Below are 16,375 nucleotides of genomic sequence, written 5' to 3'. Positions count from 1 at the left end.
ATGAAATTCTAAGCTCTAACTAGAAACGTACCTTTTGAGAAGCTTTATTTTGTAACCCCAACCCATTTTGAAAGCAGTTTTGTACATGAAATCATGATTCTGGATGGATTGCTAGAAGATGGGGGAGTCAGGTGTCCTCAAAAGACAAAAAGAGAGAAATTGAGAGACAGTAAGATGAAGAAGAACTTGTCTCTAGTTTGGGAAGGAGATTTTCCCAGGGCACTCATGCTGGCATTGCTGAGGCACAACATGTCTACGTTGCTCTCCCTCAATTTCCACTAAGATTTTTGCATAGAAAAAAAGGATAAACTCTAAAAAAGAAGAGAGCTAAAACTTGTGGAGAATTGCTTTTGCAGTTGTTAGTTGTCATCAAGTCAGCTCTGGCTCATGGCAACCCCATCTACAACAGAATGAGAAGTTGTCAGGTCCTGTGCCATCTTCACAATTGCTGGTATGCTCAGATCCATTGTTGTGGACTTCTAACCAAGGGGACTCACTTTCTAGCACTATACTGGATAATATTCTGTTGTGATCCATAGGGTTTTCATTGGCTAATTCTCAGAAGTAGATCACTAGGCCTTTCTTTCTAGTCTGTCTTGGTCTGGAAGCTCCACTGAATCCTATCCACCATGGGTGATCCTGCTGGTGTTTGAAATACCAATGGCATAGCTTCCAGCATAATATCAACACACAGGCCACCACAGTATGACAAACTGACAGACGAGTGGTGGGCTTTTGTAGTAGCCTGGAGAGATAACCAGTTCCAGGAATATTTCTTAATCAGAAGTTGCCAAAGGTGTGTCAGTTGGGAAAAGTGGTCCAGAAATGTAAGGTTTGATTCTTGGGAAGATAAAGAGTAAGTTAATTCTATTTAAACACAGGGAAAAAACCACAATTAAATTAAGTAGTGATTAACAACAAAGATTATGAGAAAAGAAGATGTATATAAATACAAAAAGGTTTATATTTATTTATATCACAACCTATTCATATGTCCTATTTAAACAGAGCAATTAGTAATATTAATAAATATTTGCTTGTCTGTTTTAATAAAGAGTTTTACTTTCATGTAAAAAAAAAAAAACAATCACAAGGGAAACATACCTTTATTTCCTGTTCAATAATGCCTATAGCACATCATTTTTGGGTGCAGCAAAGCCATAACCACCACTAACACTATGACAGCTTACACAGTTTATAATTTAAATCTTTATAGTCTAAGTCCTGATAATGGAATAAAGAGTCCTTTAAAGGTTGACCTTGGAAATCCAAAATTGCAAAATGATAGCAAAAGTCAGGCCAGTTAAGACATATATACCTTTCTAATTTCCCTTTCTCCTAACAAGTAATCATTAGCAAATAATAAGTTATACGGTTTGAGAAACTACTATGTGCATAACCAGTATAATTGGATAATATTTTTGTATGGGTTATTCCTCTCCTGTTTTTCTTTTGTCAGTTTGGCCAGTGGTTTATCGATTTTGTTGATCTTTTCAAAGAACCAGCTTTTGGTTTTGTTAACTCAATTGTTTTCCTATTCTCTATTTCATTTAATTCTGCTTTAATTCTTATTATTTCCTTTCTTCTGGCGCCTGAAGGCTTCTTTTGCTGCTGTCTTTCTACTTGTTCCAGTTGTAGGGTTAATGTTTTGATTTTGGCCCTTGCTTCTTTTTGGATGTGTGCATTTTTTGCTATAAACTGACCCGAGCACTGCTTTTGCTGTGTCCCAAAGGTTCTGGTAGGACATGTTTTCCTTCTCGTTTGATTCTATGAATTTCTTTATTCCATCCTTAATTTCTTCTATGACCCAGTAGCTTTCGGGCAAGGTGTTGTTCAGTTCCCATGTGTTTGATTTTTTTTTCCTTGCTTTTTCTGTCATTGATTTCTACTTCTATAGCTTTATGGTCAGAAAAGATGCTTTGTAATATTTCGATGCTTTGGATTCTTGGATAATATTTTTGAAATACTTTTTGTTCCTGGAAAATCCTAGTCCTATTTTCTCTCCTTGTATAAATGGCATTTATTGGTTAGGAAAAATGGTGAATGTAGTCTAGAATAATGCAATTTTCACTTTCAAGAACGCTCTTAGCTGAAAGAATAGTCTGAAAGTCAAAATATTTTTGATTTTCAAGAGCTAGGCTCTTAAGAGAGAATAATTTTTTGGGGGGAGGGGATTCTGAAAACTTGACTTTGTATATAAAATTCTGTGTACTGAATTGGTACAAATTTCTAGATTTTATTCCATGAACTCTAAAGAAGCCCCATGTCCAATATGGCCTCTGGGTGGTAGAGGAGCAACAGCTGAGGGAAATATCCACGTGTGATGGTTAAGATTGCAGGTCAGCTTGGCTGGGCCATGATTCTCAGTGTTTATATGTGATCACTCCCATGATTGAATATGCTGTGAGTAGCCAATCAGTTGAAAGGGAGTTTCCTTGGGGGTGTGGCCTGCATCTGAATATAAGCAGACATTCTGGCTTTTTTCTCACTCTGGATCCTGCTGCTGCCTCCTGTCATCTCACCTCTGGTTCTTGGGACTTGAGCTGTCAGCTTGTCTGCCGAACTTGGGATTCGTTGATCTTCACAGCCTGTGAGCGGAGCTCTGCTCTCTGACCCGCCGATCGTGGGTCGCCAGCCCCTGCAGCTACGTGAATCAGCAGAAACTTTGTGGTCTTGCCTGCCGATCTTAGAATTCGTCAAGCTTCCCAGCCTGTGAGCGGGAGCCCTGCTCTCCGACCTGCCAATCTTGGGCTCACCAGCTTCTGCAACTGCGTCAATTGGGAGAGGCCTCTACCCTGATCCACAGACTTGGGACATTCTAGCCTCTACAATCACGTGACCTGTTTCCTTGATATAAATCTCTCTCTATATATATTTATATGCTTTACTGGTTTTGCTTCTCTAGAGAAACCAGCCTAAGACACCATGGTTCCCGGGATTCTGCCCACCATAGTGGAGGATAAGATAAGCAACTAAAAGGAAGGCAAGAAGGTAGTAACCAGTAGATCTTCGAAAGAGCAGCTTTGACGTAGATTGTATAGGCCAGTATAGTCCCATGCATGCTTGTAGCATTCATGACCATCTTTGTGCTGTTGAATCCCAAATTTCAATCTCTAGTCCACTTTTCTCTCCATAACCCCAGATTCACATACTCAATTGTCTCTAGGATAATTCTGCATCGATATCCAACAGCCTATAAAACAGTATTTTTAAATTCATCTCACTGTGACACAGTACCTGGCACAAAATAGGTGCCCAAATATAGACTGTAGATTTAATATATTATAATGGCCTGTTTTCTTGTCCATCTCTACCAGACTTTAAATCTCTTATGAGCAGGGATAGTGTCTTTTTAAAACCTGTTGCTTCCTCAGCATCCAACTCAGTGATGGACTAAGCCTATCAATTAGTAGATGCTTCAATTAATGTATCCTGAATAAATGAGTGTAGAGAATACTTGCATTAGAATTTAGAGGAGTGAGAGGTGGCCCTAGGCTTGGAAGGTTATGAAGAAAATTTATGGGAGTGTTCCAATTACAATGGGCTCAAACATACCAATGACACTGAAGATGCACGACTGGGCAACATTTCATTCTGTTATACATGAGGTGGCCATGAGTCAAAGCTGACTCAATGACAGCTAACAACAACATCCAGTTAGTATCATTGCAGAACGAATAACCCCAAACCTAGTGACTTAAAAAAATCATTTATTTTACTCATGATTTAGGGGCCAAAAACTTGAAAAAGGCTTGTCTGAGCATCTTTTCCTGAGATGTCATACTGGGGTTGCAATCATGTGAAGGCTCAACTGGGCTGAACATCCAAGATGCCTGCCTCCTTGATTTGTAGCTGCAATTCAGTTGGGCTGTCAACCAGAGTGTCTCCAGCATGGTGGTCTCAGGGTAGTCAGACTTCTTACATGGCGCCTGGCTTCCCCCAGAGCAATCATCCCAAGAAAAGCAGGGTAAAGCTATGTGGCCTTTTCTGACGTAGCCTTGGAAGTTATCCAACGTGCCTGCTGCTGCATTCTATTAGATAAAAACAAATCCCTAAATTCAACCCAGATCTAAGGCTATGGGACCTAGAGTGTGCCTCTCAATGGGAGGAGTGTCAAAGAATTGAAGGATATGTTTTATACCTGCCACTAGGGGAACTAGATTTTAGATGAGTTTTGACAATATACAGGATTTGAGTAGTTGTCAGATTTGAATGGGTACAGAGAAGGAGTAGATGGGTTTCTAGGTACACAGAAACGTATGGACAAAAGGGATGGAATACAACCTGAGTTACAAAGAATGAATACCCAGTTTGGCAGGAGTGTAAGGTTTGTGGAGGGAGGTCTGGAAGTTGAACTTGGAAAGATAGTGGGGCCCTGAATGCCAGTGTGAGAATTTTCGCCTTTGTTGGCAGTGGGTAGCATTTTACATGCTGGAGAGTGGCAAGATCAAAGCAGTATTTCTGGAAGATTAATCTGGCACATGGGTACAAGATAAATTGAAAGAGATGGACTTTGAGCAAGGAAATCAGTTAGTCGGCCATTGCAGTAATCTTAGAGGTGGTGAGGATCTGAGCTAGGGAAGTGGAATTTAACATGGAAAAAAAAAGGATGAATGGGAGAGTTATGCGAAGGAAAAATCAAGAAGACTGATGACTGACTGAAGGAATCATGAGAGCTGGAGTGTTATCTACCCTTCATAAGGTAACATCCTATGCAAACAAAAGAATATAGCTCAGGTTTCCCTGTGGGTGGCAATCTGAAGAATTCTTCAACTATGAGGAAGGTGGCACCTGCTCCTAATTTAGGCATCTACTTGAATAAGTACAATTAATCTTCATCTAGGCAATATAATATGTAAGATTATGGTTTGAAATGAAAAACTACAATAGTTGAAAGAAACTTCAAGATGAACCTGCCTTCAAAATTCCTCCTTTGGACAGGAAATCTAGTAATAGGGAACCCAAGGTTGAGAAGGGACAGTGTTAACATGTCATGGGGTTATTAACCATTGTCATAAAACAATATGTGTACTAACTGTTTAATGAGAAACTATTTGTTCTGTAAATGTTCCTCTAAAGAACAATACAAATAAATAAAATTCCTCCTTTGTCTCCCCTCTTCGCCACCTGCTTAATAATTAATATATCAAATGTTGAATCCTTACTTTAGATATCACCATAATTGTGAATTTCTTCCTATTTTTCTTTATGAAAACCATTCAACAAAAGAACCGCTCAACAATAACAGTAAGAACAACAACAACCAATAATTGAACCTCATACTACCTTGCATTGTACGTATTAGGAAAGAGTTCTAGGCTCCCTCTGTTGACAGTCCATATTTCCTTTGGTCTGAACAGGCTGAGCTATGGAAATCACTCACTGTTTTTATTTATGGTCTATTCCACAGCTTTGAAATTAAGTTTACATCCAGGTGTTAGTAGATATTCATTATGTTTCTAAAATGCCGTGTAAATAACTGATTGCTTGGGGACTAGATGGCAAAGAAGGGGACATTTCACACTCAAATGGCTGACCCTGTTCATAAAATGCACAATCAGAAATTCTCCTTTATTTATGATGTATACTGCTACTTCTACTAGTAGACCAGGCTAGCTCTCCTTGGCTTCTTTGAATCTTTCTGTTTTATAACAATCTTTATCTTGTTTCTAGATTAAAGCTTTTGTGTTCTGTAAAATATTATGCATGTTGACAGCAAGACGTATTATAATGGACCATCTAAAGCAACACGCCAGCTAGCTAACACAATTTGAGAGGTGTATTTATACTGGAATTTTAAAAAACACAACAAATGAAAAGTGAGGGAGAAGCAACTCACTAGAGATGAAAAACTAAGAAATAAACAAGTGAGTCCATCACAAAGAACATCCTATGTATGGATGCCTATGAGGCTCAGAATCACACAGTCCTAGACGTTGTAAGCAAAGTCTTCTCTGAAGTGCTTTTGCTTTCCCCCAAAGAAATCTCTCTCTCTCTTTCTATTTATCTTTTCTGTTGGGGAAATGAAAGTACTTTCAAAACAATCTAATAACATTGTGATGGAGGAAATGATGGCAGATTTTATATTATCCCCATCATACAGGTGATGGAAGTTCTGATAAATGAAGTCAGTGCAAAGTCACAAACAGATGCCACGGCTTCTGATGTACAGCTAGGACTTCAGTGAATGAAAAATATCTTCCTGGTTTGCTCAGCCCTTTGTCATCTTGCAGAGGGAACTTTTCTCATTGGTTTTAACCCTTGCTCACTCCTGCATAGACAGGTATTTTTCCCACAGGAGATAGGGATCTTGGCTCAGAGTTTGAATTTGAAACTTATATTGCAAAATGATATTACAAACAACAAGTGCTAAGATTATAAAACTAAAATATTTTGTTAGGTGTACCCTAACAGCAACAGCTTTATGATCATAAAACAGATCGACTACAGCTTTGGGTATTGCAGTGGTTCGTCACTGTTTGGGGGTCATATACCCTCTGGAAATCTGATCAAAGTTGTAGATGATCTCCCCAGAAAGATGCACACCCAGAACTACATGGGCCCCTGAAGATATGACCCCTGTCAGTGGTTCCAGAAATGACAAGTTAAGAATCCGATATAGTAGAAAGAGCATGGACTTTGGAGATAGGCCTTGGTTTGAATGCAAGCCCCATCTTAATGTGTGACTTTGGGAAAATATTTTCCCATCTTGCCCTCATCAAATGGCTAGCTTTGTGTGGTTGGGAATGGGGGGGGGTGGTGGTCTCACACTAAAAGCAGCAGCATCAATGCTACTTAATGGTCCATGGTGAGTGTCATGGGGGCTACACACTCAGAGCATGAACATAGTGTTAGACATTTTTTGGAATCTGGCTGCCCTATATTCATTCTGCCTTCTTTTGGTAACAGTATTCCAATTTCCTTTTAAGGGATCACTATTCCCATTTGAGCAGTCTTGACGATCTTGTCAGTCGAGAAGGGGCTATCCTTGGACTGAGTAACACAAGGACAGCAGTGTCTGAGAAGACTCAATTAGCTCCCACTACCTAGACCCACAGCTGCCGTGATTCTAGTACTTTGTAGTTCCAAGTCTCATTCTCCAGTGTTCCCTTTGAACCTCTGAGCTACCAATAAAATTTTTTTGATTGAATTAGCTAAAGTCAACTGTTGCTTCCACGAAGGAAGCCAAAGTAACATAGGTGTGTTGACCCGGACCCATTGATCACCGAATCAAGGTGGGAATAGGATGCTATAATGCCATCCTAAAGCTCTTATTGATAACTAGTTAAAAATAAATAAATAAAAGAGGACACTGGTGGAAACAAAGACTATTTCCAGTTATGGCAGAAACAGATAGTAGCACCATATTACACTGCAATGTTCTATCTGTTCTTCTATTAGTTATGAGAGTCTTGAGGGCAAGAGCATACTGCATCTTATACACCTAGCACCTTATTTATGATAACATTTGTCTGGCATATATATATATACACATATATATGTATCTATATATATGTATCTATACATATAAAGCCAAACCTGTTGCAGTAGTTCCTAATAAATCCTTATTAAATGAATGGATGATACTACTGCTGCCATATGACTTTAAGTCAGGTTTTTAAAAACCACATTTATCAAAAAAAGTTAACTCAGTCTAAGGCTTGTAAAAGTTGTACCAAAGAACTCAAAATATTTTAGGAGGAAAAAAGTCTGTTTATATAGTAAGATGACTTCATTCTTGAAGTGTCCTTTATTTTAATTTAAGAAAAGATTTGCATATAAACCTTCTGTTCAAACCACTCTTAACTCTGTCGTAGGGCTTCAAACCAGTTGGTTCAGTTCAAACCCCTGCTAAGAATATGCATTTCCACCCCAGATGTACTAAATCAGAGTCTACATTTTAAGAAGATCCCCAGGTGATTCTTATGCGTAATAAATTTTGAGAACCACTGCTGTACTAGTAAGGAGCCCTGGTGGCACAGTGGTTAAAGCGTTTGACTGCTAACCTAAAGGTCGGTGGTTTGAAACCAACAGTGGCTTCACGGGAGAAAGATGTGGCAGTCAGCTTCCGTTAAAGATTTACAGCCTTGGAAACCCTATGGGGTTACTATGAGTTGGAGTCGGTTTGGTGGCAGTGGGTTTGGTTTTTTGGTGGCACTACTAGTGGGTCTCAGAACTGGTCCCTAACAGCAGCATTAACTTGTTAGAAATGCAAATTCTCAGCAGGAGTTCGAACCAGAAAGAACTGGTTCGAAGCCCTGCTCTGTCTCCTGCTCACAGATGTTTCTTCCCAATTATTTTCTTTGTTTTCCTAAAACAGTCAAATTAATGAGAACTGCCTGCATGTGATGTGACTAGGGTGAAAGGATCATTTGAGAAGCTTTGTGCAAACAGTTTGCATCGACTACTAACCGAAAGTAGGTGGTTTGAATCCACCCAGCAGCGCCGTAGAAGGAAGGCCTGGCTATCTGATTCCATAAAGATTACAGCCAAGAAAACTTTATGGAGCAGTTCTACTCTGTAACACATAGGGTCACCATGAGTCAGAATGAACTCAATGGCAATGGGTTTGGTCTTTGTTTTTTTTTGGGACTACTTGTCCAGCCTCTTGGCAAGGCAAGGAAGTCTATTGTAAGGTGCAAGAACTTCCCAAAGACACCACCCAGGACCTTAGTAATGATAGGGAGGATCAGTGCCCCTTATTTATAGAAAGCCCTATTCCTATGTAAGCTCCGTTCTTATATAAGACTATTAGGATCCTTATTACACCTAGGAGCCCATGGGTGGTACAAACAGTTAAGGCGCCTCACCGCTAAGCAAAGGCTGGAGGTTTGAGTCCACCCTGAGGCACCTTGGAAGAAAGTCCTGGGGATCTGCTTCTGAAAAATCAGCTATTGAAAACCTTGTGGAGCCTAGTTCTACTCGGGCACACATAAGGTTGCCATGAATTGAAGTTGACTCAATGGCAACTGGTAACTGGTATGACACTTAGCCATGCTGCAAAATTAATGCAGGAGAATTGTTGCGGCAGGGAGAAAGATGAAATGGAATAGCAAGACATTCCAGCATCGTGAAAGTCAGGGTTCTTCGTTGCAAACCACAAAATCTATACTATCTGGTTTAAGTAGGAAGTGCTTTATTAAAAGATATTAGAAGGTTCACAAAGTCTTTGGAAGAACTGAAGAAACAGGCTCTGGACTAAGCTTCCAGAAACAATCCCCAGACCCTCAAAGCAGAACTGGCCAGGAAGGAAACTGCTGCTCTTGATTCCAGAACCACACTGCGTCTCCCACCATCTGTGCCTGCAGAATGAATGCCTTGCACCCGGCCTGCTTCCTCACATAAATCACTTTACATCTCTAATGTGTGCATCTGATTAGCAGAATCTAAGTCACATGACTGCACCCTGGAGGCAAAGGAAGCTGAGAAATGTTGGAGGTTTGCATTCTATCTTGGGAAGACGGGATTCACACCATGGGGAACCATCACAATGCAGAGAAGATGTCAAAAGATTTGGCCATCAGTGTAAACCAGAATGATTTTGACTTTAAAAGCCTTCAGCCTTTGATTAATTGTGCTAATCTGTCCCCTGGCGTAGTGTTTTCAGCCATCGGGTAGATGTGGGCCTAAGCCTCAGCTTCAGGATGCCGGCTCCAAACACCAGAGTCATTTCTCAGCTGACTATCTCATAAGGAAAACGAATTGTCATGTACTGAACACATTCTATATGCCAGACACTGTGCTCAATGCTTCATATCCATATGCATTTAACCCTTTCAATAACCCCAACTCAAGGGTATAATTCCTATTTTGCCACAAAACGACATTGTGCATCATATCAAGGGATTCAGGATACTGATATGTCTTATTACTAGAGAGGTTTATCTTGATCACTTGGTTAAGTTGGTATCTGCTGCTCAACCGTCAGGTTACTTTCACTTTGTATCCATATATATCTTGGGGGAAGTACTTTGAGACTACACAAATTCCCTTTTCTCCTTGAACTTTCACTCACTAAGTTTAGCACATGTTTTTGGATATTGTTTGCAACGATTATTGCTGTGGTATATTTGCCTAATGGTGATTCTCTATTTCCCTCTTTCTTTTTACCCTTATTGATTGGCATTATTGAGGAAGAAATGTCTCCTCTCCTTTTTTACTTTATTTACTTGATTATTTATATCAGTATGGACTCATGGATATTTGTTTTATTCTATGAGTTAAAACCCAACATTATCGTTCTTATTTCTCAAATTGTTCCATCTTTGGCCATTAGGAGCTCCATTAAGTTGGCAGCTGTGTTCTTTTGACAATCCCCCATCTGTTTTTGAACATTTCCTTACTTTGTGGCACCAAAAGTTGTTACCGGCTCATCTTGTATTTTCCTTATCTCAGCCCTAAACTCAACCACTTCTCACGTAGGGAACTTATAAAATCCTGATGTCCAGGCCCTATCCCAAACCAATTAAATCAGAATAACTCAGGTCGGGATCCAGGTGTCCATATTTTTTAGAGTATCACAGGTAATTCCAATGTGCAGCCATGTTTGAGAATCAGTAGGCTAACTGGTTTCAGGGTTTTTCTAACTTTAACGTGTCTATGAACCTCCTGGAAATCTTGTTAAGATTTTGATTGAGTAAGTCTGGAGCAGGGACTGAGATGCTGCATTTATAGTAAGTGCCCAGTGTGTTTATTGGCAGACCACCCTTTGAGGGGAAAGGATCTAGAAGACACTATTTCCGTAAGTTTAGAAAGCCTTAGAAATTGCAAACTTCCTCATGGCTGTGGAAAGATTTGCTAGGTTACTGTTTAGCATCATTTTATTTTCTAATTTCTGAGGGATTGGTGGTGAAAGGAACTATTTGCCATGCAGTGTAGACAGAGTCAAAGGAGATTGTCCTAAGAATTGAATATGGAAAACTGAATCATTTGACCCTGAAAGCAAACCCCTATAATGAATAAAAACGAGTAAATGTGTTTGTCTTCCACTTCCTAAACAGACAAAGAGTACCGAACAAATCTTTTTGAAAAATGAACAGTGATAATAAAGGAACATTTCATGCTGAAAGCATAACAAAAAAATCCCAGATGTGAATATCCATCTTGCAAAGACAAGTGCAAAAGATTGGAGTCTTCTGTGGCACGTAGGTCACCATTTTGAATTTTGTTTAAACAAAACCCCTCGGGAAACATTATCTTCAGTTCTTTTGGTGTATCAGCTCAGTTTTTCCAGCTGTTTTCGTAAGTGTGCATAGTCCTGTCCAGCTGTTAAGCTGCCTTGGTCTCCCCAAGGTGGTAGGTCTTCAGAAGACTAAGAACAAAGGAGTCCAAAGAGACACAAACTGTAGGCCATCAAGCACATGCCAGTTACCTTCAACACAACTATGACCATTTGCCCCATAAAATGACTCTTTGATCTCCAGTAATTTTCAAGCTTTAAGATACTTGATACTTGCTTGAGGTGGTGCTTAAAAATGTACATTTCTAGACCTTTGGATGGGGCCAGGGAACTAGCATCCCTGATCCCCTGGTGATCTGATGCCCAATGTCCCATATACCACACTTTGAGAAACACTGATCTAAGAGATCAGATCAGCATCCCCCTCCCCTTTGTTCAAGCTTGTTTTAATTTGCTAACAAACCTTACTTTCATACCCTTCTCGACTTCTAGGTGAGAGAATGCAACAAATCACTTTATTATCCTTCCTCTACTGTCCTTTTCAACCATTAATTCTTCCTACTTATCTTATGTGACCTTGGACTCTAATCCTATTTTTCCCAGAGCCTCAGACACAAACGAAAGCTTGAGGTATGAGGGCTTTCCTCCCAGAAGGACAGTCAGAAACAGCCATGGTCTGTCTGACACCATACCACCTGCTATAAGAACCCCTATCTAGGCCATCTCAGCAGCCACCTTTTCATCAGTTTTCACTCTTTCTCAAAATTGCACTCATTGGTCACAGAGAGAGCAGAATACACCATAAATAATGACAATAATAACAAGCTATCAAAGGTGAATAATATCATCATCTTCATAATATAATCTGATATTTAGGATTTCTTAATGTATTAAATGGTCAGGAACACATTTAAATGTAATTTTGCAAAAAGATGTTCGTGCTGAGTTTACGATATTCTAATTTCATGTATATAAAAAAGGACTATCAATATCAATTTTATTAAATCCTAAACCTAATCCTTTCAAGAAAGCTCATGAAAGTGACTAAGGGTGGGATGGCTGGTTCTAGAACCTCCTCCATCCAACCGAGACAGAGTTTGACACTCATACCTGGCCCCATTACATAGCAGAGACTGACAGACAGCAGAGATTCCCATAGGCAATGTCTCCTCATTGCTTAGAAGAACAACCCAGAAAACCAAGGCAAATGTTCAATTACAAAACACAATGAATGTTTACTGAGTATCCATGGGTGCTTGTCCCTGAACAGATACTTCAGAGCCTGTCTAACAGAATATATCAACAGACTCTGATTACCTTAGAGGAAGGCTGACCTCATCCCTCACACTCTGTAGGCTAGTCTAGATCTGTCCTGTGAAGCTACACTATCGGTTTCACTGTGGGGCAGCCCAAGGCCCCAGGAATTGGGTTATGACTAAGTCATTTTTATTCTTCCAACTCTTGCTAACAGTGACACTGAAGAGAAAAAAGTTGTGCTTTCAAACCCATCTCCATTTATGAGACGTTCTCTTGGAAGGGGCATTTTCCTGGGCACCAAGAAAGATGTTTATAATTAAGAAAGTCAGGCTTCAAGATTTAGATAAATCAAAACTGATTTTGGTCCAATGGTTTGGCCATACACCAGAATTTGTCCATGAGTCTAATTGAGATTCCTTTGGGGAACTATCCTGACCTTCTGATCATTTTCTGTTTATAGAGTCATCCTTTGTGTTTGCCCAGTTTTGGTCTGGAAACTCTTAGCCTGAACCACAATCATATTTCCCCCATGGACTGGGTGTGGGGATCATCAAGTGTACTGATCTCAACTGCAGGTTTCAAAGTGGATTATGAAATCCATTTAGTAGGTCACAACTAGTATTTTTATTTTCAATGAACATAGTAAAATTTCAGACTGTATTGTTTATGGGAAACCCATTGCCCTCGAGTCGATTCCTACTCATAGCGACCCTATAGGACAGAGTAGAACTGCCGCATAGGGTTTCCAAGCAGTGGCTAGTGGATTTGAACTGCCAACCTTCTGGTTAGCAACTGAGCTCTTAACCACTGTGCCACCAGGACTCCACTTATGGGAAGGGTATTATTTAAATGAAACTTTATTTTTATATATGTATATGTGTCATTGAGTTGCAATTTAAAATGCATTTCTTATTTGGGGTTAAGGTTTTAAAAGTACAAAAAACATTGATCTAGTACTTTGATCTGTAGGTGTTAAAGGCATACACAATAGGGCCAAACTGCCAGAGTTTGAATCCTGGCTTCATCACTTGCTAGCTGTGTCACTTCGGGCAAGTTATTTTTTTTCTGTGTCATAGGCGTCAAATCATTTCACAGATGTAATACAAGAATAATAATAGTTCCAGCTATCTCATAGAGTTGATGTGAAGGTTAAGTAAATCAAAGCATAGAATAGTGTCTTGCACATAGTAAGTACCTCATAAGCATTTTTGGAAAGAAAAAACAAAATCTTTTCACCAAGCATATCCTTTTACATACTGAAGCAAAACAACAAAGTTCTTGCCCTATGGATTTTATGATCTAGTATATACACATGCACTTGAAAAATTGTTTTGAGTGGCATTATACTGGAATGTTTAAGAAAGAATGTCCTGGAGACAGGCTGCCTAAGTTCACTCACTGTGTGACATCAGCAAGTTATTTGACTATGCAAATTCTAGGTTTCTTAATCTGTTAAGTGGGGCCGATAACAATCTATTTTATAAGGTGGTTGCTAGGATTAAATGAGATCATCCATAGAAGATGCTCAGGGCTAACCAACCTATTATCATTCTTACTGTTAGTAATTCAGACCATGCCATTGCTGCTTCTTTCACCATGTACTAAAAAGCAACCCCTCCTCTTCTTTCATGTGAATGGCTTACTCAAGTCATCATTTCACTTCCACTGTGGCGAATCAACCACATAGGGGCTCAGATAAAGACAAGTACTCCTGACTAGGAAGTAATTGTGCCGTCCAGGGTCAGATTCAGACCGCCCCACTGTGCTCTCTCTGCAGCCTCGCTCTTCACAGCTTAGCTAAGTCACTAGAATTGTCCTTTTCCTCAGGAGGTTTTCACATCCCTGCAGATCATTGTGAAGTGTCACAATGTAAGCCTGACAGCCAGAGTCCGTTTTGCAGCATGGCTGTCTATGGCAATGGGGTAGCATCGTGTTTCCCTCCCCTTCATCTTCGGGGTGGGGGACGGGAGAGGCATCTGATCAGGACAAAGCTCACTGTCCAATATGATGAAGCACTTTGTATCATTTGTCAACACATGGGTAGCATAAAAGCGTTCATTAGCTGAAGGGGCTTTCACTCAAGTCCTTCAGTTCTTAAGGACCTTTGGCAAAGCTGTTCTGACAAGGAGAAATCTAAAATTCTTGAGGACTCCTGAGCATGAGGGCCTGCTACAGTTATTCTGTAACTCTCCTCTTTCTCGCAGGGCACATTGTTTCCTGTAGCACTTACCACAGCTTTTAAAAATTAACAATGGAGCTATATTATGCAGTTATCAATCTCTAAATTGACCATAAGCACCTCGAGGGCAGGGGGCCTGCCTTATTCATCTTTGAATCCCCCCGCAAGCACCTGGCACGCATCTCAATCAACATCTGTGGAATTGAATCTGGTTGAATTTATATCCTAGGTCACAGTGCGAGAATGGGACTGGAGCTGAAGGCAAGTGAATCATTTATTTCCCACTGCTTCCCAGGAAATTCAAGTCACCTCATCATCCAGAAGGCTACCTCCTTCAGTCTAAGGGGTGGAGGGCCTTAGGGTGGTTCTATTGGTGCCTTTGGCTGAAAGTTCTTTCTCCTAGTTCTTAAAGATTAGGAAAACGAAATACCCGTTCCTGCACTTTTTTGATTTATTATCCCGGGCCAGGAGAAAGTAAACTGAAAAGGTGAACCGTTTTGATGCTCTACTCAGCGGATGTTGAGAGACAACCAGTGTTTAGGGTGACAGAGCCCTTTTTAATTCAGCTTTGTGTGTCTAGCATTTGGCACCCGTGCTGGGCACATTCTTTGTCCCAATTAAACATAGGAGCATAAATTTGTTATTTTCCTCCGTGTCAAAAGTTCAACTCTGATTTAATTTTTTAGGTTATAAATAGAAATAAAGATAGAAAATAGTTTTGAAAACTCTCCAGGTGTCTAAGCCAGGCACTCTGCTGAAGCTTTTGTATTTTTGCTCCAATTCCGCCCATAGCCAGGCAAGATAGGTATTAATGTCTCCATTTACAGTTGAGGAAACTGAGGTCCAGGGAGCTTATACCGAGAATAGAGGATTGTAAATCAGCTCCAGCACGCCAGTGGGTGTTTGCGTGTGTCTTTTTTCCCCCCTAAAGCCCTGCTAGTTCTCCTCCTTTTGGTCAATTTCCTCTATTTTACTTTTTCGAGTTAAAGTCCAGTTCTTTTCCAAGGTCTCACGCCCCCTCGGCCGCCTCACTCTGACCCCAAGAATAGTCAGCCACTTTCCAGCTAAATTCAGAATCCCGGCCCTCGGCTCCAAATCCGAGCTCCACGCCCACCCTCCAACTCCGCGTCCCGTCCGCGTCTCCCAGGCCCCTTGCGCTTCTGCGGGATCCGGTGGTCGGCCCCCTACCTGACGCCCGCGCGGCTCGGGGCGGTGCAGCCTCCGCCCACTGGCGCGCCTGCCCTGCCATTGGCTCTCCGGGCTGCTTGTCTCCTCCGCCGGCACCGCTCCGTCCCCGAGGCAGGTTTTGCCTGAGAAACCGCAGTACCCACGGCTCCGGCGCAGCGCGGGAGGACGGTGGGGCTCTGGGAGAGGACCCAAGCCGGCATGTGCCCGCGCGCGGAAGCCCCCGTCGGCCGCCGGGCCCGGACTGCTGCTAACTTGGCGGCGCGCTCCTCTGGTCCCGCCGCGGCCATGTAGCCGCCGGCGGGGCTCCCCGCATCCCGGGAGCGACAGCGAGAGCGAGCCGGAACCGAGCAGCTTGCCGCTCCCTCCGGAGGTGCTGAGTGCGCGCTGCGCGCGGTCGCCCCTCGGGCAGCACTTTGGGCCAGAGAAGGAAATGGGGGAGAAAGTTTCTGAGGCACCGGAGCCGGTGCCCCGCAGCTGCAGCAGCCACGGCGCCCGGACTCCTGCTCCTGAGGCGGCCGCAGCATCTTCGCCGGCCGTCTCGTCGGGTTCAGAAACTCTGTCTGAGGAAGGGG

The 16,375-nt window shown here is 41.5% G+C and overlaps 1 protein-coding gene across 1 annotated transcript in view; it reads left to right on the top strand.

Moving 5' to 3' along the window:
• The first annotated feature begins 16,233 nt into the window (after positions 1-16,233).
• MAST4 (microtubule associated serine/threonine kinase family member 4) overlaps positions 16,234-16,375 on the top strand; it is a 755,237-nt gene continuing 755,095 nt past the window's right edge. The window contains exon 1 of the mRNA XM_023729575.1: positions 16,234-16,375. This exon is cut by the window's right edge and continues 209 nt beyond it. Coding sequence (XP_023585343.1) covers positions 16,234-16,375 — 142 coding nt within the window.

The sequence above is a fragment of the Trichechus manatus genome, unplaced genomic scaffold (genome assembly GCF_000243295.1).
Source record: "Trichechus manatus latirostris isolate Lorelei unplaced genomic scaffold, TriManLat1.0 scaffold00029, whole genome shotgun sequence".
Taxonomy (NCBI): Eukaryota; Metazoa; Chordata; class Mammalia; order Sirenia; family Trichechidae; genus Trichechus; species Trichechus manatus.
Note: the sequence above shows the minus strand (reverse complement) of the source record. Positions and strands in the feature narration are given on the sequence as shown.